The sequence below is a fragment of the Gouania willdenowi genome, chromosome 6 (assembly GCF_900634775.1).
Source record: "Gouania willdenowi chromosome 6, fGouWil2.1, whole genome shotgun sequence".
In the NCBI taxonomy this organism is placed as follows: Eukaryota; Metazoa; Chordata; class Actinopteri; order Blenniiformes; family Gobiesocidae; genus Gouania; species Gouania willdenowi.
In genome coordinates, this window is record NC_041049.1 from 71,376,516 (window position 1) to 71,403,528 (window position 27,013).

Sequence of the window (27,013 nt, forward strand, 5' to 3'; positions counted from 1 at the left end):
TCCTGCTAACAAGCAAACAAACAAACATCAAATAAAACTATATATATATATATATATATATATAGTTTTATTTGATGTTCCTTTTTACATTAATGCAATTAACAAAAACAAAATATCAACAGACATTGTGCAAGGTGTGTTCAGCTGTATATTTAAGGCTTTTGAGCTTCAGTATCCCATTTCTTTATTAAAAAAAATAATATATCTACTTTAGTGTCCCTTTATTTGATATAGACATCAAAGTTAAATTAGTAACCCAGATGTTACTAATGTGTTAGCACATGTGCTAATTTACAACACCTGTCCACAGGAAGCTTTTAAAAAGTAACAGCAACAGACAATAAAGTGTTGGTTGTTTCTCTAATGAGTGGAAGGGGGCAGAGTTTCACAGGAAAACTTCTGCTGGGGGGGCTGGTACAGTTACACAGTTACACAGTTACAGGCGGGACTCCAACTTTTCCCTGCAGTGGAAGGACTGGAGAGGGTGTCCTGTCATGCTGGGAAGGCTGGGACTGTGAGACACCACTGACCGGCTACTCCATCCACTATCAACCCTCAGAGCCATGGCTCCATTTGGGAAAAACTTCCTGAAAGCTCGACTGAAGAACAGGTAGGAATGAGTTTATGATCTACATGTAACTGCATTTTTCAGATCAGTGACTATTAGAGACTGAATTCCTCATTTTAAACCATTACATGGATAAACAGACGCAAATTATAGAAATGCTTTACTCTATTATTTCATTTTTGTGCTAATTAATATTATCAACCAACACAAAATCATGAAAAATTTGTGGGAGATTAAATCAGGAAAAATACTTCTACCAAGATATAAATATGACTTAAGAATATTTTTCTACAATAGTTTATTTTAAGATTAAAATAGTAAAACTAGTTTTGTGCAGCCCCCAAAATGAACACACAAAAAATGCCCCAAAAACATACAGAATAAAAAATACAACAAAAAACTGTAAAAAAAAAAACAAAAACAAAACTGTACTTTGTTTTTCATTGTTGTTGTTTTTATATAGTTTTGTGTTTTTACTTGTATTGTTTGTCATGCAATAAAAAATACATTTTGAAAAATAACAACACAAATATGTAAAATGACTCCAGAGACATTCAAAACAACAACTAAATGCAGAAAAAGAGTTAAAAAATATATAACAAATCACAACAAAATATGCACAAACACTAAAAAACAACAACAACAAAAAACTCCACCGAGAAAATTAAGTAAAATATACAAAAATGACAGGAACATGTGCAGTAATAAAAATGTGATTTATTATTTGGTGATGTAGGCCCTGAAAAACACTAAACTTTATTTAGTTGGAAAATACTGTATATGCTTTAGTGTCTATTGATTATAGTTCTATATTGCTCATCTGAACAACTGTATCACATAAAAGCAATTTTCTGGTTTGTGTTTATTATCACTTAATGATTTTATTATTGTAATTTGTAGACACAACTTGCAAAAAACATTTGTTTAAGCTATTCTCCTTGATTTTCTTTGTGGAAGTGGGGTGCAGAGCACAGGAAGAAAATAAACGGTTCACTTCAGGGGGTCAAAAACAGATAATCTGTGTTCATATTATGTGCTTTGCACTTGTGCTGGGTTTTTTTTTTTATCATTTCATGTGTTTTTTTTACCATTTCATGTGTTTTTTTTACCATTTAATGTGTTTTTTTACCATTTCATATGTTTTTTTTTACCATTTCATGTGTTTTTTTTTACCATTTCATGTGTTTTTTTACCATTTCATATGTTTTTTTTTTACCATTTAATGTGTTTTTTTTACCATTTCATATGTTTTTTTTTTACCATTACATGTGTTTTTTTACCATTTCATGTGTCTGGAGCAGCTGTGATCCACATACTACCTATAAAAATAGGAAAATTGATTCTCCAATTCACAAGATAACCACTGTTGATTGTTGGATGTGAAGACTACAGAAGGTTGTTATATGGGCTGGAAAACAGAGTTTGTGTTTCAGGCGTATCTAGGTCATGATCCAATTCCTAGCAGAATAATGCTGGCAGGACTGGGAAATTACTGAAATCTTTTTTGGAGTGCCTTTCACTTGCCAAATGGTTTACAATGGACGCCGTTTGTTGGATATGGATGTTAATTTAATGAATCCCATTCTTCACTTCCTCACCATCATTCAGTCATTCTGGATTCATCGTGTACCTCTTTTTACTGTATGTAGACCTATTGTAATGTAATATTCTGTAACCTTATATTAGTAGAAATGCTACATTTGTGTACCATTACTTTGAGCTAAGAATAGAAAACGTGCTACCATTTATGCAAGCTAGCTAAAGGCCAAAACTGGTCAATCAATGAGTGTATAAATATAAGAAAATGATTATTTCAGGTCTGCAGAATTAATATTTAGGTTTAGTCTATGTTTATTTGCAATGTTCACTTAATAATTGCAAATAACTAATTAGACTTAAAACAAATTTTCTCCAAAATATGCTGAAATAATAACCATTTAGCATATTGTTAGCATTTAGCATATTGTTAGCATTTAGCATATTGTTAGCATTTAGCATATTGTTAGCAAGAAGGAAGAAAAGATTCACCAATGTTTCCAAGGCTCTAAGGCAGAGATGGGAAACTTCTATCATAGCGGGGCCCACAAAAATGTGATTATCTGATCCGAGGGCCACATTATTAACATTTATGTTAGCATTTAGAATAAAGTCCAATCTGAGCATTAATACAGGGAAGAACAAAGGGTTTTGTATTTGTAGTCTTTTTGTGTACGTTTTCTTGGTGTTTTTTAGTTTTTAGACATTTTGTGTGTTTTCTTGTCAATATGGCAAATTTTTGTTGTCTTTTTGTGTTTTTCAAGGCATTATGTTTGTTTTTGTTATATTGTTTGTGTTATTGTTGTCTTTTTGTGTGTCCTTGAATTACTTTTGTATATGTTGTCATTTTTGTAGTCATTTTGTGTTAAAGTGGTTGTTTAGTGTTGACATTTTGTGCATTTTACTGTTGTTTTCAGTGTTTATGGACTTTTGTGTGTTATGTTGGGCTTCATGTATCTTCCAACTTCATGAATTACCATTTTGTTTTGGGGGCCACACAAAATTAGACCAAGGACCACATGTCGCCCCTGGGCCGCCAGGTTGCCTCTGTCTGCTTTTTTTCCTTTCGTGTTGAAATAAATGTCATCAGACAATTTTTAAATTTGATTTAATCCTTAAAAAAAGTATCACCGAAGTTATAAAATAAACATTTATGGTCAATTATATTTGAAAAGCTTTTATCACATAGCTTTTTACATATTTCTACATCACACAGGGGCGGGATACATTACACTTGATAACTTCAAACACCATGACTGAAGTTTTCCCTCTAGTAGACGTCTTACTACTTGCGTGTTGCCCTGTAATTACATAGTAGCATCTATAATTACCACAAGTGTTTAAATCAGTAGATGTGTCAGAGTCTTGATTTCGGAAACTTGTTTGCAGGAACACACTGGAAAAGTGTTTTGGTGATGAATAAGATGAAATGATGATGCTGTGCAGCAGGATGTAATTGTGTGTCAATGTTTTCATGTATTCACTTGCCAGTAGTCTTCTTTAAACCTTTTTTAAAATACTTTACTTGTTTTTAGGCAAACTTTAGACAAGGCCTCTGATTTTCTGTGATCGTGCAAAACAAACGTAAAAAAATGGAATTCACATTCTGAATCTAAAACTGACATATTTTCTCTTTCTCTCACTTTATTTAAAATTGAGCCCCAACATGACATTTAAATGCTGTAACGCTTTGTCTAGTAATCGTGTTATCTTGTGATTAAAAAGTGAAAGCAGATCTTCATCTGAAGTGTGTTTTTAATGTGTTGTGATAAACTCATATTATTCTTACAAGATTGGACTTACCTAGCTTACCTGTGAAACCGTGTGTGAGTGATTATAGCTAGCTGCTGCTATAGCTAGCTGCTGCTATAGCTATCTGCTTTTATAGTTAGCTGCTGTTATAGCTATCTGCTTTTATAGTTAGCTGCTGTTATAGCTATCTGCTTTTATAGTTAGCTGCTGTTATAGTTAGCTGCTTTTATAGTTAGCTGATGTGATAGTTAGCTGCTGTGATAGTTAGCTGCTGTTATAGTTAGCTGTTGTTATAGTTATCTGCTGTGATAGTTAGATGCTGTGCTAGTTAGCTGATGTGATAGTTAGCTGCTGTTATAGTTAGCTGTTGTTATAGTTAGCTGTTGTTATAGTTAGCTGCTTTTATAGTTAGCTGCTGCTATAGCTAGCTGCTGTTAAAGTTAGCTGCTGTTATAGTTGGCTGCTGTGATAGTTAGCTGTTGTTATAGTTGGCTGCTGTGATAGTTAGCTGATGTTATAGTTGGCTGCTGTGATAGTTAGCTGATGTGATAGTTAGCTGCTGTAATAGTTAGCTGTTGTTATAGTTGGCTGCTGTGATAGTTAGCTGCTTTTATAGTTAGCTGTTGTTATAGTTAGCTACTGTGATAGTTAGCTGCTGTTATAGTTAGCTGTTGTTATAGTTATCTGCTGTGATAGTTAGATGCTGTGCTAGTTAGCTGATGTGCTAGTTAGCTGATGTGATAGTTAGCTGCTGTAATAGTTAGCTGTTGTTATAGTTGGCTGCTGTGATAGTTAGCTGATGTGATAGTTAGCTGCTGTAATAGTTAGCTGTTGTTATAGTTGGCTGCTGTGATAGTTAGCTGTTGTTATAGTTGGCTGCTGTGATAGTTAGCTGATGTTATAGTTGGCTGCTGTGATAGTTAGCTGATGTGATAGTTAGCTGCTGTAATAGTTAGCTGTTGTTATAGTTGGCTGCTGTGATAGTTAGCTGCTGTTATAGTTAGCTGTTGTTATAGTTATCTGCTGTGATAGTTAGATGCTGTGCTAGTTAGCTGATGTGCTAGTTAGCTGATGTGATAGTTAGCTGTTGTTATAGTTAGCTGTTGTTATAGTTAGCTGCTGTGATCGTTAGCTGCTGTGATAGTTAGTTGCTGTGCTAGTTAGCTGCTGTGCTAAAATAGAAAAAGCAATTACTCACCAAGTATATGGACACGGTAGTACAGCAGTCAGTAGCGCTGTCATTCTTCTTCCATAATATTCCATGTGACAACAAAACAGTTCCCTGGGAGAATCTGGGTCCAGGACTGTCCTCTTCCACACCACACCTGCCGTCGTGGGCTGAGGTTGTTGTCCACGGACACATAAAATGGTGTCCCTGCTCCTCTGCTTACTCTACAATTGTTTTGAAGCTTTCTCATATGAAAACGGGGACAAACTCAGTCCAATTAAGATAACAGAAACAACCGCCAAGAAAACGCCTCCACCACCACCTGGAATAAATTCCCAGTGGCCAAAAACTTCCTCTGTCGCCCATCAAAACCTCCTCACAGCTGCAGTCCAGAGGCATACTACTACAGCACCATTTCACTGCCAGCTGATGACGGAGGATCACCCACAAACATCAGCGACCCTCGCGCCGTTAGAAGCAGAGCCACTTCAACGCCAAACGGAGCCGATAACAGAGACTAACCCACAGATTTCTGCAACCTTAACACCACCAGACTTTCCCACACAGATGCCCCAACGCCAGTCAACTCCGAAAACGGAATCTCCACCACAGCCAGCTGTGATCTTCCCGCCGGGCGTTCCCGGCAAACTACACTCATTATCGGCGATTCAGTAACGAGAAATATTAGATTATTTAATGCCATCACACACTGTATACCCAGTTCTCCAGTTCAAACAATCTTAAACAAACTTAATCAAATGTTACCCACGCTGCCAGCAACTAAAATAGTGTTACATGTAGGGTTGAACGATACCACCCGACTTAAATTGATATGGACCATGAACGAGTTTAGCCTTCTCTTTAATGTTCTAAAGGCATGTGGGAAATCAATATAAATTTCTGGTCCACTTCCTAGATTAAATAGGGATATAGAACAATTTAGCTGCCTATTACAGCAGCACAGCTTCTTACAATCCTGCTGCAAACTCCATAATTTCACGTTTGTTGATAACTTCGACCTCTTGGAAACGTGCTGATCTATTAAAAAATGAAGGTGCCCACCCTAATTTACATGGAGCACAAATGCTAAAATGTGATTCACAACTCGACATGCGCATGACTAGCTGAGAATAAACTGACAGCTACAACAAACACTTCCATAGATAAGCCCCATACTCAAAATATAGAGCACCTATACCCCATAAACACTGTGCTGAGCTGTACAGAGCAACATGCACTGCAAACTAAAGCCCACTATAGAGGAGTTAACCATAAAAATCTCATCAAAATTAAAACTACAAACAGAACACAAAACAATAAAAAAATATCAGATTGCTTTCGTCTAAATCTCTCTTAATGAGTGATCTTATAACTGACCATCAACTAGGTTTATTATGCCTCACAGAGACTTGGCTCAAAAATGAAGATTTTGTTGCTCTTAATGAAGCCAGCCCTCCCAATTATGATAATCACCATATTCCCTGTGAGAGTGGTCGGGGAGGAGGAGTGACAGCAGTCTTTCACTCTAGCTTATCAGTTACATCAAAAACCAAACTTAACCAAAATGCATTCAAAAGCCTCTCGATTGAAATTTGTAATCCCAAAAACAAGATAGAAAAACCCACTTTACTGGTTATAGTTTACCATCCTCCTGGTCCATATTCGGAGTTTCTCTCTAAATTCTCTGACTTTCTCACTGATCTGGTGCTGAGCACTGATAAAGCTATCATAGGAGGTGACTTTAACAATCATGTTGATGATGAAAACAACAGCTTGAATACATTATTTACTTCACTATTAGATTCAATCGGCTTTACACAAAATGTAAACAAACCAACTCATCTTAATCATGCCCTGGACCTTGTTCTAACATATGATTTATTGACCACCTGACAATATATCCTCAAAATCCTATTCGTTCAGATCACTTCCTGTTATCCATTGAATTCAAAATATCAGCCTGCTTAAATTCTGAGAGAAGAGTGTGGCAATTAAAAATTTCACAAATTATTTTTTGGGACCATATCACACATTTCCATCATATTTTTCCTTTTAAACAAATTGCTGAGGGTCAAAAGTGTTGCAAAAGGACATCTTGTGTTTCAGCGTATAGCTCCTGGATTCTGAGAAAACCATCTAAAGATATGGAAAGAAAGAAAACATAATTACAGTAGTTGACTTTATTAACCTCATTTAGCATGTTTGGTATGATTTCTGGAGGTTTTATAACCAGTAAAGTTGTCTGAATAATGAAAGATGATGAAATGAAACGGAAATTTCTGAAATGAAACAGATGTGAGCCCTAAATGGGTATACCCTGAAATGGAATTGGGAAAAATTTGAAACGGAAAATATTATGTGTAAAAGTCATACCTTTACACATAATATTCTAAGTGGCCCTTGCACAGAACCCTATATTGAATTGTTACATGTTTGGCTTATTTAGGTCACATGACTCATTGGGTTTGAGTCCAAATAGTAGTTGTGACATCTACAATTTTTGATTAATATTGAAATTATATTCATTGAAAATTTATTTTCATGACCTAACAGGGAATCAATAGAATACTCTAAATACAATTACATGACAAAGCTTTTGTTTAAAGTTTAAAGTGTGTTTTAAATCTTTTTCTCGAGGCCAGGCTAAATGTTATCATTGTAAAACATGGTCTCCCTGTATCAAATGAATCTCTATCTTTTGAATATTACGTTAAGTGCTTTATTAAGACAAAACATCAGGTGCCAGTAAACAAGAAAAAAAGACAAGACATTAAGACAACCAGTAGATGTTGTGTGTTGTGATTGTTGCGGTGGTTCAGATGCTCGTTTGAGAGGACGGTTTCACACAGGACCGGAGGAAGTAATGGGTGTGTTGTGTCTTTGCAGAGATGCCTATCTCAATGGGAGTTATTTCAAACATCAACATATCCATGTAGGAAAGTGCTGTTATGTTATGGACAGTCCTTTTTCCTCTTCAGATAAGAGCAAAAGAAAACATCATTGGTCCAGTAACCATAGAGTGTTGTCTTATTATTTGTGGATTTTTTTTTCAACTATATTACAAACTAGTGTTTTGTAAAGCAAAATAATCTGTCTACCCTTCGTTCTTTGGTTATTCCGTATTCAAAATAACATATAAACAGTGTGGTTATTTTGTTTTAGACTTAAAACCCAAATAGAAATACAGAAAAATGAAAAACCAGACAAGCAGTGTTTTTCTGTTTTTAAATTAAATCTGCTGTTTGTGTGATATTTGGATATGTACGGGAAAACTATGCACGAGAGCTTCACGTTTTAAGCTCACCACACAGAGAGGATCCACAAATGGGGGCAGACTTTTTCACTGCTATGTTTGATAAAATTATCTTGTCATGTTGTCCACCTCACACCAATAGTAAAGAGGTGTAATATGTATTCGTTAAAGAGTTATTGATGCTGCAAGTCTGAATCTGTGAACATCTGCCAACTTTAACCAAACAGTGTTACGGTCCAAATAGTATTCATATAAAATGGTGACTGACTATCGACTGTGAGGCTGGTTTGATGAAATATAGATGTTAGAACTTCTACGATGTCACACTTTTGCAAAAACAATTAAAGCTTTTTTGAGGGCAGAAGCTGAGTTGGCCATCTGATGATATACGAAAGAAGAAGAAGAGGGCTATTAAAACATTTGCATGTTAGAATGTCGCGAGCCACTAACGGCAGCTGTCAACACACGTCAAAGTTGATCACAAGAAACAAGGAGCACCAGTAGACTCATTACACCACCTCTGGTTCCGTTAATTACATATCATGTGCATGTTTTTGTAACATCCTTTTTTATTTGGATTTATTTATGTATTAATAACGTTTCAATTCACCAGTTCATCAGTAATGTGACACATGCGTTGATCCTTTTTTAGTCCAGGAGTAAAAGTCCGCCCCCGTCTGTGGGTCCACTCTGTGTGGTGAGCTTAAAACATGAAGCTCTCGACCTAGTTTCCCTTGAATATCCAAATATCACACAAACAGAATATTTTATTTTAAACCAGAAAAACTTTGGTTTTTGATGTTTCTGTATTTCTGTTTTGGTTTTAAGTCAGTAAAACAAAATAACCACTCTGTTTATTTGTTATTTTGACTTGGTTTTAAAACAGAATAACCAGAGAACGAAGGTTACACGGATTGAAAATCAAACAATTTTTACAATATTTTGCACTTGAATGTTAATGACTTGCTTTCTCTGAACACTTACAGCAAATCAAACCTCATCTACGAGGAATAAATCGGAGGTCATTATTTATCCAACTGTAAGCCACTGCTGAGTTATATCCAATAAATATCAGAATGTTACCTACTGTATATATTTGCTGGGCCGTATTAACTGTTACTGTATGCACCTGATTGTGAATCATTATTAGTAGTGTTACCTGTACAAATGTGTCTTTATCTGGTTAACATGTCCAGAGGATTATATTTGAGAAATAATCTTAAATTTTAAACTTTTCCTTGTGGGCAAAACCTATGACACATGTTATGTTTTTAGTATTTATATATTGATGATCATTTAATTTACTTTTGGTGCCTGAATTCAACTGTAAAATAATTTTCCTTTATTGCACAAATTAAGTTTTATGTGAAATACATCCAGTGGGGCATCATATAGGCTTAACATGTCAATTCCATGGAGATATTTATAAAGTGACATAAAATTAGGTTGTGGAAGGGGGGTCTATGTATGTATTGGTTCCGATTAATATAAAAAATTGGAAATTAAGTTTTGGACAATATCGGATTTCAGCAAAAACCTAAGACGCAGCATCTGTCGTTTTCTGCCTTCAGTCCCCAAAATATACACATTGGTTTTGTGAGAATGTAGTATGGTTTTAATAACAGATGAAAAATGGCTTTAATTAAGGGGACCTGTAGTGAATTTTTATTGCAAGCTCTATCAATTAAACACTGTTTTTATGTTATATACATTTCCACTACAGATACTCTTTAGGATATAACAATATGTTGATGGATACCAATACAGGGTAAAAAAAAGAATAAATGTACATGACATGTTAAGGGGTAGTGAAAATGTACATAACAAAACATGTGTTTAATGTGTTACTAATACACTAAATATGTGCACCTTTTTATACAAGAAGCATTTATCACTTAAGGAGTGGATTACAACAATGTAAACACACCTGTTGTGCAGTGCCTCTACCTCCCACAACGCACCAGTTATTTAAAGCGACAGGCTGGGCCGATGGACACAATTGCACCATATCCTGACCAAAATAGTTTAATATCCATAGTTTAATGTCAGAAGGTAGAAAATCATTCTAAAAAGTCCTTTTCACATGTTTTTTTAGGAAAAGGTCCACATATTTTGTTTATTGGTAATATATTAAACATGTTTTGTTATATACATTTTCACTACAAGTACCCTTAAAACATTTCTAGCATAGCTCACCAAATGCTAAACTAATCTGGCTTTTAGAGCTGTTTGTTTTGGAGTGTGTTATGATCCAGCAGTTTTATCTTTAGCAGTATCAAGGTTTTCCATTTTTTAGCTGTGAAACTATTTTGCTCATACACCCATACTTTTCCCTTGAAAATAATTCCCTGCATCCCGTTTCCTTATCATTGTTGATCCAGTGTAACATGCTAAGACAATGGAGAGCTCAAGCTCTTTTATTTTTGTCTGGACTAGCTTTTAGTTAGCAAAGGTATGTATTAGAGAATAGTTTGCACCTGCAAGGTTGTTATTATTGAGGTTATAATTACAGAGACATACCAACTGTGAAGCTCAAATATAGTCACTCCAAGCACAAAAAACCTGTATGATTTAAATGTGGTGTCTTTGTCTGGTGTGGAGCTCCAAGGTTCAACTTGAGGTTAAAGCAGGTCTGCTCAAGTTACGTGGGTTCACTCAAGTGTGCAGCCCTAAAGTTTGAAACTCATTCCCTGTCACGTGCAGTCCTGCACCCATCAGTAGTAACAAGTGCTTTAGTGTGTGCTATACATCACCATTTACCACCCTCACCAGGGCTTTAAATTCACTTTTTAGATCAGCAGCCAGTATGGCTAGCAGATTTTCCACCAGACAAATGTTTTTCCAGCTAAAATAAAGTACATTAGATTTAAAGCGTTCATGTTTCTTTAAACATTTTTTTTTATTTTAGTTGATTACAGAAATATGTTAAAATGGTGAAAATATGAACATTTAATTTAAAAACAATGTTGTTGTTACGAATGGTGAGACTCAGGTGCAGGTCAACAAGACACGACTTCAAATTGCATACAATAAGTTTTAATAAACAACCAGCCAAAATACAAAAACAACCAGAAACAAAACAAATGCTATACTACACAAAAATATCCTAACAAAAAACAACTTCAATGAGCGAAAAGTACCAACTGAATAAAAAGCTTAACTGGGGTGCAGCAGAGTATGAGGGAAAGGAAGTCCGGCAAATGTCAGTGGCAGGTGGATTGCTGACGGGGTGATGGAGGGTGAGTGGTGAAGCTGCGGAAGTCCGGGTGTAGGGATCCAGGGAGTTTGCAGGGGTGCAGAGGGGAAGAAAATCCGGAGTTTGTCCTGTCTTGTCCACAGAGGGTAGAGGAGGGTTTGGAGGCCAGAGTGTGCAGAGTTCCAAGATTCAGCTTTACAGTCCGACGAGGAACTGAAGTCCAGAGTGAAGCTTTATTCAGTGGAGAAGATCAGACCCAGGTGCACTTCATCAGCTGATTGGTAGACAATCCACCTGCCAAGCTGCCACCCACCTAGAGAGAACAGAGACTGCACTACCTGGCTTCCGAGCCAGAGGGCGTGACAGTACCCCCCCTCCTACGTGCACCTCCAGGTGTACGAAGCAACCGGTCAGGATGCCGCTGGCGAAAATCCCGGACAAGGGCAGGATCCACAATAAAACGCCGGGGTACCCAGCTCCGCTCCTCCGGACCATACCCCGCCCAGTCCACCAAATACTGCAACCCACGACCACGTCGCCGGACATCCAACAGGCGACGCACCGAATAGACGGGACCACCGTCCACCATCCTGGGTGGAGGAGGGGGATGGACAGGGGGGGCCAGCGGGCTCTCTTTAACCAGTCTAACCTGGGAGACGTGGAATGTAGGATGGATTTTCATAGAGGCAGGTAGTGTAAGGCGCACCGCACTGGGATTAATGACACGCTCAATAATAAAGGGACCCACAAACTTGGGAGCCAGTTTCTTGGATTCCACCTTAAGCGGAAGATCCTTAGCCCTAAGCCAAACCTTTTGTCCAGGGGAGTAGACAGGAGCGGGAGATCTACAACGGTTGGCTTGCTCCTCCATCCTCCGTGAAGCCTTCAGCAGTGAAATTCTGGCTCTTTTCCAGGTACGCTCACATCTGCGAAGGAAGGACTGAAGCGAGGGGATTGCAATCTCCCGTTCTTGGGAGGGAAACAATGGTGGTTGGTAACCTACAGAGCACTGAAACGGAGAGAGACCTGAGGAGGCATTAGACAAAGAGTTATGGGCATATTCAATCCATGGTAAGAGACTGCTCCAGGCAGAGGGGTTATCCGAGGTCATGCATCTGAGAAATGTCTCGAGGGATTGATTAGCACGTTCTGTCTGTCCATTAGATTGAGGATGGAAACCCGAAGTAAGACTAACTGATGCTCCAAGAGCAGAACAAAAGGTTTTCCATACCTCCGAGGTGAACTGGGGTCCACGGTCCGAGACTATGTCAGCTGGGATGCCATGGAGCCGAAAAACATGGAGGATGAGGAGGTCAGCGGTCTCTCTTGCAGAGGGCAACTTTGGAAGAGCAATGAAGTGAGCAGTCTTAGAAAAACGATCAATAATTGTGAGAATAGCAGTGTTGCCGTGAGATGGAGGGAGTCCGGTAACAAAGTCAACTGCTATATGCGACCAAGGGCGATGTGGAATAGGCAGGGGTTGGAGATAACCGGAACTGGGCTGATTTGGGGTCTTATTAGTGGAACAGACGGTACATGCAGCCACAAACTCACGAGTATCCTTTTTCATGGATGGCCACCAGAACCTTTGCCTTAACACTTCCAACGTCCGAGTGGCTCCGGGGTGGCAGGTCAGACGGGAGGCATGAGCCCATAAAAGCACCTGGGGACGAACAGAACCTGGGACAAACAGGCGATTAGGAGGACCCCCGCCAGGGTCCGGATGTTGCTCCTGAGCTCTCTGAACTTGGGATTCAATCTCCCAGACCAAGGATCCAACTACACATGATTTGGGAAGAATGTGTTCTGGCTCACCTGGCGAGTCCGGGACTGCAAACTGGCGGGACAGAGCATCAGGCTTGACATTCCTGGATCCGGGTCGATAGGTGAGGGAGAACTTGAAACGTCCAAAAAAGAGTGTCCAGCGGGCCTGGCGGGCATTTAGACGTTTGGCAGAACGAATATACTCCAGATTCCTGTGATCTGTCCAGACTATGAAGGGTTGTTCTGCTCCCTCCAGCCAATGGCGCCATTCCTCCAATGCCATCTTCACCGCCAGTAACTCCCGATCGCCAACGTCATAATTCCTCTCTGCAGGTGACAAACGCCGAGAGAAGAAAGCACATGGATGTAACTTTTTATCTGAGGGAGAACGTTGAGAGAGAACCGCCCCCACCCCTGTGTCAGAAGCATCAACCTCCACAATGAACTGAAGTTGGGAATCGACTTGCGTGAGGATGGGAGCGGATACAAACCGATCTTTCAGATCTTGGAAGGCTTGATCTGCCTCGGGTGTCCAAACAAAAGTCCTCTTGATGGAGGTGAGCGAAGTCAAGGGTGCAGCTATCCGGCTATAGTTCCTGATAAAACGTCTGTAGAAGTTAGCAAAACCAAGAAAGCGTTGCAATTGCTTACGGTTTTCCGGAGTGGGCCAGTCCTTGACAGCAGTCACCTTCTGGGGATCCATCTTGACCTCTCCTGCAGAAATGATATAACCAAGAAATGAAACAAAGGATTTGTGGAACTCACACTTTTCTGCTTTGACAAACAAGCGGTTCTTGAGCAGCCGCTCTAGAACCAGGTGAACATGTTGAATATGTTCTTCGGGGTTGCGGGAGAAGATGAGGATGTCATCCAGATATACAAAGACAAACCGGTTCAACATGTCTCTGAGGACGTCGTTGATCAGATTCTGGAAGACGGCAGGAGCATTGGTGAGTCCAAAAGGCATGACCAAATATTCAAAGTGGCCAAGTGGAGTGTTGAAGGCAGTCTTCCACTCGTCTCCTTGTCGGATACGGATGAGGTGGTAAGCATTACGCAGATCAAGCTTGGTAAAGATTGTAGCACCGTGCAAGGGGGTAAAGGCAGAGTTAATCAGAGGTAGCGGATATGTATTTTTAACAGTGATGTCGTTAAGTCCCCGGAAATCGATACAGGGTCGTAAGGTCTTATCTTTCTTAGCCACAAAGAACAAACCAGCCCCCACCGGCGACGATGATGGTCTGATAATTCCGGCTGCCAGAGATTCGCGGATGTATGTCTCCATGGCGGCTTGTTCGGGCTTTGACAGGTTGTACAGTCTGCTGGTAGGTAATGTCCCCCCCTGTATCAAGTTAATAGCACAATCATAAGGGCGATGTGGTGGTAAAGACAGAGCCCTTTCCTTGCTAAAAACGGGTGCTAAGTCATGGTACTCACTGGGAACCAAATCCAACTGAACTGGAAATTCCGGAGTCAGTGGGGAGATACCAATGGGGGTCAAGGCAGACTGGAGGCAGGTTTCGTGGCAGCAAGGATCCCATGTGGTGATTTCTTTTCTTTTCCAGTTGAATTGGGGGTTATGTGACTGGAGCCATGAAAAACCTAATACCATAGGAGGTTGGGGATGATCTATCAGATTGAATGTGATAACTTCTCGATGATTACCGGCTAAAACTAGCGTAACAGGAACGGTCTGCTGCTGTACCTGGGCGAGATGCAGACCATTAAGGGCTCGAACTTCTAAAGGGGTTCTAAGGGTGACCAGAGGAATGTCCATCTGCTTAGCAAGACGTCGATCCAAAAAACTCTCTTCGGCTCCAGAGTCAATCAGGGCTTGAACCGGAAGGGACTGGGACTGCCAACAAAGACATGCGGAAATTAGAAGACGAGGTAGGGAGTTCATGGTTGTTTGGCTCACCCATATCTCCCCGACTACCGATGAGCCTGATCTTTTTCCTTCCGCTGGGGACATGCAGCAATGAAGTGACCGGCCCTGCCACAATACATACAGGCATTCGTATCTCGTCGATGCTGCTTCTCCTGGGCAGAGAGTTGTGTGCGGCCCAACTGCATAGGCTCTGGATCAGGGTCAGGACGAGGAGAGGAAGGGAAGACCGGTGACTTGAAAGCAGGAGAGGATCGGGACGCTTCTGAGCGCCGATTTCTTTCTCTGCGTCGCTCCCTCATGCGGTTGTCCATCCGAGTGGCCAAGGCGATTAACTGGTCCAGATCGGCAGTTTCATCTCGGGTGGCAAGTTCGTCCTTAATGGAATCATGGAGGGCTGCATAGAAGGCTCCCTGAAGAGACTGGTCGTTCCATCCACTGCTGGCCGCCAGGGTGCGGAATTCCACAGAGAGCTCAGCCACACTGCGATTTCCCTGTCGGATTGACAGTAGCCGATGTCCCGCATCCTTCCCTTCAACAGGGTGGTCAAACACTTTTTTCATTTCATTTACAAAGGACTGATATGAATTGCAGATTGCATCTTGTCTATTCCAAACTGCTGTCCCCCAGTCTCTAGCTGACCCAGAAAGCAAACTGATCAAAAAGGCTACTCTAGACCTTTCTGTAGAATAAGATGAAGGCTGGAGATCAAATACTAAAGATACCTGAGTTAAAAAAGCTTGGCAAGAGTTAACATCCCCGCTAAACCGTTCGGGAACCGGAACAAAAGGTTCACGGGCAGGTGGAGTGACAGCAGGACTAGCAACAGGTGCAGAATTAGCTACAGCACCCACTGACTGAGAACCACCGCCTAACTGTGCTACTTTTGAAGTGAGCAGTGAAACCTGCTTCAACAAAGCATTATTGCTGTCCACTAGGGTGCGAAGCAGCGTCTCGTGCTGACCTAAAAGGGTTCCCTGATCAATTATAGCCTTCTGTAAAGGACTCCCCGATTGTGCTGCTTCAGTGCCGGTCTCGTTGCCTGCTGAGTTCATCATGGTCGGACTGTACTGTTACGAATGGTGAGACTCAGGTGCAGGTCAACAAGACACGACTTCAAATTGCATACAATAAGTTTTAATAAACAACCAGCCAAAATACAAAAACAACCAGAAACAAAACAAATGCTATACTACACAAAAATATCCTAACAAAAAACAACTTCAATGAGCGAAAAGTACCAACTGAATAAAAAGCTTAACTGGGGTGCAGCAGAGTATGAGGGAAAGGAAGTCCGGCAAATGTCAGTGGCAGGTGGATTGCTGACGGGGTGATGGAGGGTGAGTGGTGAAGCTGCGGAAGTCCGGGTGTAGGGATCCAGGGAGTTTGCAGGGGTGCAGAGGGGAAGAAAATCCGGAGTTTGTCCTGTCTTGTCCACAGAGGGTAGAGGAGGGTTTGGAGGCCAGAGTGTGCAGAGTTCCAAGATTCAGCTTTACAGTCCGACGAGGAACTGAAGTCCAGAGTGAAGCTTTATTCAGTGGAGAAGATCAGACCCAGGTGCACTTCATCAGCTGATTGGTAGACAATCCACCTGCCAAGCTGCCACCCACCTAGAGAGAACAGAGACTGCACTACCTGGCTTCCGAGCCAGAGGGCGTGACAGTTGTACCAATACCTAAAAGGTGTAATATGGAACTTTGGGTGTGTCGGAGAAGTGAACCTCTTATAAAGTATATTCTCATAACTTAATAAACAAACTAAACTCAGATGAAAATTTAATCCCTGGAACACTGTTTGAAGTGTGAAATAATAGAAGTAATCAGGACTAAGAATTACATGTACTGTAGAGAAAACGACATCCATTTAGTAATAAAACTCCTCAATTTCTTCTTCTTTTCAGATCCTCTTTCATCTTCATTTTCCCCTGAGTCAGCAGCAGCCTTCCTTTTTACAGTGCAGGTTTTTTAACACCTGATAAATATCTCCACGTTTGTTTTTTCCTAACTCATTTTATAAGTTAATTTCTTTGATACCAAACCATAACAATCACGCTAACGTTAGCACTTAGCCAATTGTTGTATGACACGTCACAACATCATGGAAAATGTAGGATTAGTGCAACCAGCAGTGTTGCCAGATATACATTTTGTTTTAAAATCTAAACACACACAAAAACCCTCAAATTTATTGGCGGAAAAACAACCCAATCTGGCAACAATGACTTGCTGTTTTGTTTCTGCAGCCTGCTGATTCAAACAGACGCAGTGGTATCTGTTTCCTTCTTCACCAGCCAAAATGGCTAGTAATGCTACAATGTTACCCGCCAAAGTTAATTTTGACCTGCAATTGACGGGTTGGAGGTTGTTAGTTTAAAACCCTGACCGTCACAGTGGTGAGTGTTTGACTTCATTACTACGTCAGTATCACTTTTGTTATTTTTTACCAGAAGCTCTGACCTATGGAGGAACCCTCATGTACCTCATGGCTTATTCCCAAGCTTTGACTATCCACAGGCAGTCAAAGTGGGCGGTGCATATAAAGGTATTAGCCAAGATGCAATCAACCCAATGGTGCGTGCAGTCCTACTGTCTGCTGATGAGGGTTACATCACTTCATCACAGTCTTTTATCTAACATTACCAGTACATTTTATTGCAAAGATTTAGTGATAGTGATATATATATATATATATATATATACATATCTGAAGATATGCAAGGAAATCATTTATTAAAATTATTACACCAGTGTAATAATACTTATGACAACAATTGTGAGAATACATTTGTTTGAAAAATTAACTTAAATCTGATATTTTTGCCTACTTTTGACTGCATGAATTACATTTAGACTTTATTAATTTCATTAAACATATTTTCATTCTTTCCACAAAAAAAGCAATTTAGCGTATCGCTGAACGTTTAACCTTAATCGGATTGTAGAGTCTGAATATGATAAGTTCTGATTCTGTCAAATATTCTGACCCCTAGTGGTGAAATAAATGATGCATCATTGCGTCCATTTATTATCTTTTACATCCTAAAACTAGGAGGAAAATTATGGGAAAATCAGCCTTTGATTCAGTTAAGACACTGTATAGTAGGTAGTCACAAGCTATAGTTTTTTAATATGGTTTTAATATAAAATGTATAAAAACATCTTTATAGAAATGGATGCATTCTCCTCTTCATTTGTGTTACTTTTGTCAGTCTTTTGTGGCTATGATTAATTATTTTATTCAGTCATTCTAAAATATGTTGCCCAATTATTATAAAAAGTCCCTGTTGTCCTCATTTCAGTGGAAAGCTGCTATAAATGGAAAAACATATTCTCTCCATTGAATAATGGCAACAGGATGTTGCCTGAGCGATGGACAAATACAGGTGTTTTCCTGTTTTACTGTAACCTCTTCCTGCACAGCTGAAGGTTTGGGTCAAAGTGTCTGACGTAAACAATTGTCCATAGAAACTGTTTATTCACGTGCATGTACATAGAACAAAATCACATGTTGGGTTCAGTGGAAATATACTGAACATTATTTATGTATGTTTCATTGTCACAGAGTAAAGTTAAAGCTCTGTGATTGATTATCTTTGTTCTCCACCTGATTAAAGTGGTAATTGTTAAAATCATTCTAAAAAGAGCTTGGTTACATTTCTCAAACTCAGGTATAAGGTAGTTTAACTTTCTCTGTTGTAGCATATTTGTTCAAAGGGGAGCAATGATAAACAATATGTATTTATTTATTGTTGTTTTTCAGACTTTATATCTTCTGTTACCCGCTTAGTCAACCAGTTATTACAATCTACATTCTATATGCAAAATATTTAATCTTATCATCTAATCTGTAAAGATTCAGAAACGATCATTTGATGAATGGATGGAAGGATGGAAATTTAAAGTGAAACTACGGTAATAGACAGAGGAGGCCAATGTACTAGTGTTTAGTACTCAAGTAAAAGTATAGATAGTTGAATAAAAATGTCATGTAAAAGTAAAAGTATTTTTATTTTATTTATTTTTATTTATTCAGTTCATTTCCGACATGGTTGCAATCACAGAAATTCACTTTGACATTCAGAGCAAAATCACATCATCCTTTTTTTTTTTTTTTTTGTCTTTTTGCATGGCGGAAAGGGCGACAGAAAAAAGCAGTTTGCTTATCTAGATCCGTCCCCTGGTTTGAACACAGATCATTTTACATCAAAGCTCGTGTCTTTCCTGGTCAAACATTCTTATCTTCTTCATACAACAATTTCATCTTTTTATTTATGTTTTTTTTTGTTTTTCCTTTTTTATGTGATGTGTTCTCGTCTGCAGTCATTGTTCCTGTTATTACTCCTCCTCACTCTCCTTTTTTTCCGTATCTCCTCGGGCTTTCTTTTCCAGTCGTTGTTTACGTTCCTCCAACTCTCCAAACTAAAAGTTCTTCTTCTTTCGAAGTAACTTCATATCCTCGGAAAGTCGCCTCAGCATACGATCCATCAGAAAGGCACATACACATACCCCCATCATTAGCAGGCCAAAGATCATGACCCCTAGCAGATAGATGTTCTCCACATCTTCCACTGACAGCAGAGAGAGACAGAGCATCTGGCTCCTCCCCCGTGCATCCATGACATATCCACTTGGGTATGTGTCCTTTGGACATGCTGGTTCGTGCTGTAGTGATCGCCTCGTCGCGAAGGAGTCGATGGCGCTCAATGACCAGTTGATGAGTTCCACGTCGTCGCTGTGTTGTTCGATGAAGAGTTGACTTGGGACCTGTATGCGTGTAGGAATATCCTCCGTGTCTTCTCCGTAAATCTTGTCAGATTTACGGATTGTTGTGTCTCTGCATCAAAGTTATTCCAGAGGTTCATGGCTCTATACACAGTACTATGTTTCCCAACGTTTGATTTGACCCTGACTAGTTTAAACACATTATTGTGTCTGAAGTCATAGGAATTTTGATTGTATGTGAAACATTTTTGTATTTGATGTGGTAGTTTTTTAAATGAAGCCCTAAATGCGTGTATTTGTGTGTTGTAGTGTATTATTTCTTGCAGTTTTAGGTATTTTGCCTTCTCAAATAATTAATATTAAATATTCTTCCTTACTTGAGTAAAAGTGAAAAAGTAGATGCTACTAAATGTACTTAAGTAAACAAGTAAAAGGTAAAACAAATGTCCCTTCAATCATAAGAGAGGATTTGTAAACCAGCAAATTCCACATCTTTTATTTTTTCAAAGAACGTCTAATACTGGTACTGTACATGAAAACAAGTTAAATCTGTTTCCCTTAAGGAACACCTGGAGAATTTAGCACTCATTATAAATAAAATGTGTAAATAAAATATTTTAAGAAAAAAAATATGCAAATGCTCAATTAAACCCAGAGCAGCTGTGAGTTTAACATTTTTAAAATATTGAAGATGTTGACCAAAAAACTAACATTTAGCGTGTTTTTACATCATGACGTCATCTTTCAAACAGGTCTTAAAAGTATTTATATCATTTTTAAAATGTAAGGAGTAGAAAGTACAGATATTTGTTTAAAAAAGTAAGAAGGAAAAGTATTTGTCACTTCTGATAATAGATTATTAAACACAAGTATCCAAATAAGAGTCCATGTCATCAAGTATTATGTTAGGAGTTAAACTTATGTAATTTATTTGCTTGAAGTTTCTCTTCTCAAGTGTTATATTTTGATCTGTTCCATTCTGGTCATACTGTACTGTACATACACTGATTCCTCCCAATGGAAAGCTTAAGTTAACAACCAGTCTTCATTACAGCAGTAGTTGTAGGTTAGGAAGTGTTTGTCACATGTTGTGATGTGAATGTCGTCATGGTCGTTGTCTGTCTGAATACCAGAGGCGTGTTGGCTTTGTTTGGCCTTCATCTCGTTCAGGAATTTGCTTTGCTTCATGTTTCTTCAGGGGTCTCAACAACCATTAACCAGTCTTTTCCTTTGTTATGTATAACATTCCTTGGTCCTTATTCACAGCAGTTTACACAATGCTGCACTTTTGGATTTCATGACATGTGAGAAGAACCTGAACAGAGACGTAAACTATCAATCCTTAAAGTCCACAAACTGTAAAATATGCATGTGGTCTGTGGCTGATATGGTCTTTAGTCAGTTAACAGCCTGTATACGTGTATAAGGGTATTTTATAACTATGCTGACAGTAAAAAAAAAGTGTTACGTTGTGTTGCTCTGGTGCTCAGGGTTTAACTAAGCTCTACCTCTTCTCTGCTCTTATTATCTGAAACTAATCCTGTGAAGTTGCATTCGGTGAAAATTGACATATCAGTATCACAAGTGCTTACATCTGGTTTTAATATTATTATTGAGAAATGTCCCAATGAATTAAACCACATCCTGACATTAATTTTCCTGCAAAAGAATGAGATATTTTTAAGAAGAAAATCCCACATTTTTTTTTTTTTTATCTTTGTAATATTAGAGGGGTAATGTGTCTATGGTAATCTTTATAGTGATTTTTATAGTTTTTTGTGCATGTGTTACTTTGATTTTTTTTTCCCCACAGATTACTAATGATTAATGATGTCATATCACATCAATTAGACAGTGATGTGTTATTTCTTATCATACAATCAAATTGAAATGTCTGGCGATGTAATTTGCTTATCTATTTATTTGCGTCTGCATTGCCTGTCATTTAATGAGTGGATATGAGGTCTTTGATATTACCAGTGGTCGATTAGGCATGTAAAAAATGAAAACTCTTTGTGAAAGATGGAAGTCAATCTGTAAACGGGTTTCACGGTGCAGACAAAAAAAAAAGCAATCATTTCTCTGGGGTTAAATATCTCAGACGCTATTAGGGTCTCATCTCTGATGAGTGAGACGATGAGTAACAGTCAGTAATAGAATCAGGCCATAGAGCATGAAATGAGTGAATTTAGTTTTCTGCTCGTTGATCTGATGGGAAACCATCAACGTAGGTTCTATTCATAGAAACTCACCACTGACGAGAACAAAGAGACTTCAATGGAATTTACAAAAGCGTGGAAAACATTTGAATTATTTCGATTTGTTTATGTTGCATTATGGAAGGAAAATAAAATGATTTTTTTCATATCCCTGCCATGAACTGGCAACTTTTCCAGGGTGTAGCCTACTTTTTATTTTAGTGAGTTGTAATTGCCAAATGAAAATTGCCAAATTCATTGTTCTAGTAGGAGTTCTTATTATTTTGTCCTTTGTCCTGTAACTCCTCCTATGCTATTAATGCAGCACTAATGACACGTATGTCATCGCATATAGACAATATCAAGGATGTGCAGTTGATGTTTTATGGAAAACCTAAATTTTAAATATCTTTACAAATATTTATTGTACAATTCTGATGCTTACAATTATGAAAAGATCATCTCAAGTGGAGTATTTTATCTGACTGGACCAAAGCTGTACGACCTACCAGTAAAAAGATTGGTGTTCATGACGTCACAAAAAAAAATAAAAAATATTTTTCCCTTGGCCACAAATTGAAATACAGTGCTCAGACTGGTACCATTGAACAACATTTTCTTTCCATGTGTGACCTTGACCTTTCCTCAAGGTCATATTTAAGGTCATGGTCAATCTTCTGTTTTCCCTGCATCATTACTTTCAATTTATTGAGTAAAATTAACAAACTTGTCAACAAATCCAGATACAAGTCATTTTTGCCAAATACGTATTCGCCTTGTGACTACAGCTGTTGCCTAGTTGTATTTTCAATTAAAGCTGCTCGGGATAAACATTTTTTTTTTATCAGACAAATCTATAGTGTAGGCCTCATAGATCAATAAATTGAGGATAATTTGCTTGAAATAAAGATGTAGTAAGTTGAAATTGCTGCTCGAAAGTTTCTTTTCAGCTCCACCATAAACACTTTGATCTTCTTAACAGTTTTTTAGTTTAACATTCTTACTGAGGAGAAACCGAAGAGCTTTCAACAATTAATACAAAAACTAAGTAAGGAGAAAGATAAGGATTATATAAGAATAAAAATAATGGCTGTTGATAAAGTGGTTCAGTTCCATACATATAAGTGGTATGTTATTGAGATGGATGTAATCACACTAAGCCAGGGGTGGCCAATCCTGGTCCAATCAGCATGTTTTAGATGTTTCCCTCTTCCAACACACCTGATTGAAATGACCAGGATCGTTATCAGGATTCTGCAGAGCTTGATGATGAGTTCATCATTTGAATCAGGTGTGTTGGAACAGGGAAACATCTAAAACATGCTGGATAGTGGATCTTGAGGACCAGGATTGGCCACCCTTGCACTAAGCGGTTGTTATAATGACTGGTTGAAACAAAGGATTGTCTGAGTCATTCCATGTACTGCATCTGGATGGGAAAATCCACTGCATGAACGAGCTGCCATTCAGCCACATGATCGTCTCAGAGGTTGTTGAAGAGAAAGATTTCTCAATATATCTCAAAGATCAGTTAGATAACAGAGCTGTTTCATAAGCTGTCCTTTTGTGTTGGTGACTTGTATGTTTTTAATTATTTTTAATTTTTTGGGGGGGGGGGGGGTATAGACCACTGGTTCCCAAACTGTGAAATGTGAACTTTTGATTATTTCCATCTCAAGCTAATTTGTATTGGTATTTTTCACGTTATAAAATATGTAATATTTTCACCGACATTCGTTGGTTTGTTTGTTTATCTCTTAGCAGTATTACGTCAAAAGCACATAAAGGGTTTTTATCCAAAAACAGACCTCATGCCATGGAAGATTCCAATAAATTTAGGAGATGAATTGTATTCAATTTTTTTTTCGATTTCAATAATCTGAAAAATAAAAAATCCCTTTCTCTCATTATTGCTGAAATTTCAAAAATGCATATCTTGATTCGTAATTGACTGATCTTAGTGAAATTTGACTCAGTCATTTTGAGTTGGTTCTTTAAAGCTGCAGTATGTAAGGTTTAATCACTTGTTCAAAAATCCATAATAACCCATTGTAATTCAAAGACTAAAGGTGATCATTCAAGGATCAAGAGTATAAGCAATGATAACAAGAAGGCATTCAATGTGATGTATATCATTTTTACATAGTTTTACACAAGTCTTTTCAGGTTTTTAAACCTATTTATTTTGCTTATTTGTCTAGGACCAAGGATGTGGAGCCTGTGGTTGGGAAGGAGATCCAAGTTACTGTCTGCAATGAAGAGAAAGTCGTTTGTGGAGTAACAAAGCACACGACATGTGCCGATATGATTCAAGCATTACTAGACGATCACAAATCAATTCCAGAAAGCAAGCGACTCCTGCATGGAGAGCCCAAAGACTTCTGTCTTGTGGAAAGGTGGAAGGGTTTTGAGAGGGCTCTGCCACCGCTCACCAGAATCCTCAGGCTTTGGTACGCTTGGGGTGACCAGCGATCCTTTATTCAGTTTATCCTTGTCAAAACCAGTGACTTTGTACCACAGACCCCAAAGAAGGCTGTAAAGGCCAAAGGTGCCAGGCCAAAGCGATGGGACAATGGACGAGGTCAGTATTCCCAGTCCTTACCAGTCGAAAAGCAGAAGCGCATGGTGAAAAAAGCTTTTCGGAAACTGGAAAAACTTCACAAAGAAAGTAAGAGCTCCCCTGGTTCTGAAGAGATCGACCGCATGGTGCAGCTTATTCTCAACCAGGACCACACCATCAGAGAGCAGCTCCATCACCTAAGGGATCTGGATCTAGGCATTGAAAACTTTGAGCAGCAACTGCAGAGCGAGGCTGATTGTGCGAGTTCATTAGCTCAAGCTTGTGGTCCAACCATGGAAATACAAAGCGAGGAACAGCTGCAGGAGTACTTGTACATCTCTAGTTGTTCCAATGGCGTGGAACAACTAGAGATGCAGATTCAGAGGCACCGGGAGCTCATTTTCCAGCTGTCCAAAGACATTGACGGGGAATTACAGATGTCCAACTCTTCTTTTAACCAAGAGGAAGGAAGTGAGTGGGCAGGAGCCGCTGGTCCTTCCATGATCTCCTCTGACACTGCAGACGAGTCACTCCACATTGAACTGCAGAACCTGCATGATGAACTCAAACACAGCATCTTTGCTGGTGTGTCTCTCCAAAAGCAAGCAGCTGATATGGAAAAACAGCTAAAGTACTTTGACAACATGCTGGTGTCTAAGGATGAGGAGTGCTGGCAGCTAGCGGCGCAACTCAACTCACTGCTAATCACAGACGGCGCAGAGGAGAAAAGGGCCGTACTCGTCCCTCTGAAAAGCGAGACTCAGTGTAGCATTTCCCAGACGGTGAAACTCAAACACAGTCTGTCCCCTCTGGATGTTACAGACACAGACTCAGACACGGGGATTAGCTCTACACACAGTCAGGACTCACTGTCACCGTGTCTCGAACTCCCTCCCCCACTGGACACAGACGTTTGAGGAACCCAGTCAACCCTGCAATTAAGACAGCAGCTTTATTTTCTACCTTCCACATGTCTTCATTATATTTGGTCCTATGGGCAGTGAGGCCTGAGGGACAATGGTTGACATGGTTGTAGCTTCTTACCAACATACAGTACTTATTAAAGCCTCTGTATTGATGAATCATGCGTTAAAAGCAACAAGTATTTTTAAATCTGTGCAGAGGTGTCTTTAAAACACTTGACCATGGTTCCATGTTCCATTAACAGACAGTAAGGATTAGTGATCCAGAGGCATATACTTCTGCTATAACCCTTATCATGCTTCTCTGCATTGTGGAAACGAGCTGAAACTTTTGAGCTTATGCAATTTGAAGGGGAGTTTTAAATAGGTATTTAACTGCTCCCTCTGCCCACACCAGAAACAGTAGTTAAAGATTAAAGGCAAAGGAGTGTGGTGAGTTGGCAAAACTGCAAAAGGATAATTGAGTTCGTCAGTTTCTAAATGTTTCTAAATGTAAAAAGAAATAGCAAAACCCACTAAAGGCAAACTGCAGAAATGACAGAATCCTTGTGTATGTTGTATTGCCTCATAATAGATCTAGTACTTAGTTTGGGCATCATTTCAGATGACTCAGCAAGTGTGAAAATACTTGCATTGAAAAGGGCTCGAGAAGCTTTTTAAGCCCATGAAGGATTTGAAAATAGTCATACAGTATGATGACTCATCACGAGAATCTATTGGTTTGTATTGTATTATAAACTGAGGCTGCTCTGATTAGGGTTTTGGAGCTAAATTCCTGATCAGTGGAAGTGATACCAGTTGACTGAATCATTGATTATCTAGCACGTGGAAAATTAACAAGTATTCTTTTTTTTTTCTCATGGTGCAATATTTCTAATCGTACTGTTTTAGACAACATTATATTTCATATTATAACATGAAATTTGCAGACGTGCACTAACTTACTCTAAAGCTATTTAAAACACCAGCGCTCTGTTGTTGACAGGTAGATCAAAGTAGTTCTTTGCTGTTCAAAAAAACATTTTTATAAAATAATTTAAAAAGCTCTTCACACACACTTTAAAATCTCTAGACTGGTGATACCACTTAAGCAGTGCATTAAAAAAAAACAATGTTGTAAAGTTTTTTATGTCAACTAATTGTCTTGTTATTGATAAGCTTTCATCATATTTTCTATTTGATCTGCTGTTACACATTGGTTGCTAGAAATTGGTTCCTGAATCATTTAAGCTTTTTATGTTTGTATTTACAAGACACTCCCTCAAAAATCCGCAGCTTTGTGAAAGATAAACATGCTTAAAAACTAATTGTATAGGTCCAGATTATTTTTTATAATAAATGTCAGAGTTTCCACTTTTATTTAATAGTGAATCATGTTATTTTGCTGTTCAAAATCCTGCTTAATTTAACAATGTATTATTTTATAGATTTTAGAAAAAAATGGCAAATCTATTTTTTGAAGATATCTGAAGTTTTTGATAAGTCACAC

General features: G+C 38.7%; 1 protein-coding gene across 1 annotated transcript; it reads left to right on the plus strand.

Moving 5' to 3' along the window:
* Positions 1-471: 471 nt before the first annotated feature.
* Positions 472-27,013, plus strand: rassf9 (Ras association domain family member 9). Its single transcript, XM_028451765.1, has 2 exons — positions 472-610; positions 24,243-27,013. The coding sequence occupies exons 1-2, from the start codon at positions 564-566 to the stop codon at positions 25,516-25,518; spliced, it is 1,323 nt and encodes a 440-aa protein (XP_028307566.1). The 5' UTR covers positions 472-563; the 3' UTR covers positions 25,519-27,013.

Bases quoted from the DNA above. Each gene is read 5' to 3' on its own strand.
- rassf9 (XM_028451765.1), top strand. From the start codon at position 564: ATGGCTCCATTTGGGAAAAACTTCCTGAAAGCTCGACTGAAGAACAG. The intron at 611-24,242 runs GTAGGAATGAGT...TTATTTGTCTAG, and splicing joins AAAGCTCGACTGAAGAACAG to GACCAAGGATGTGGAGCCTG.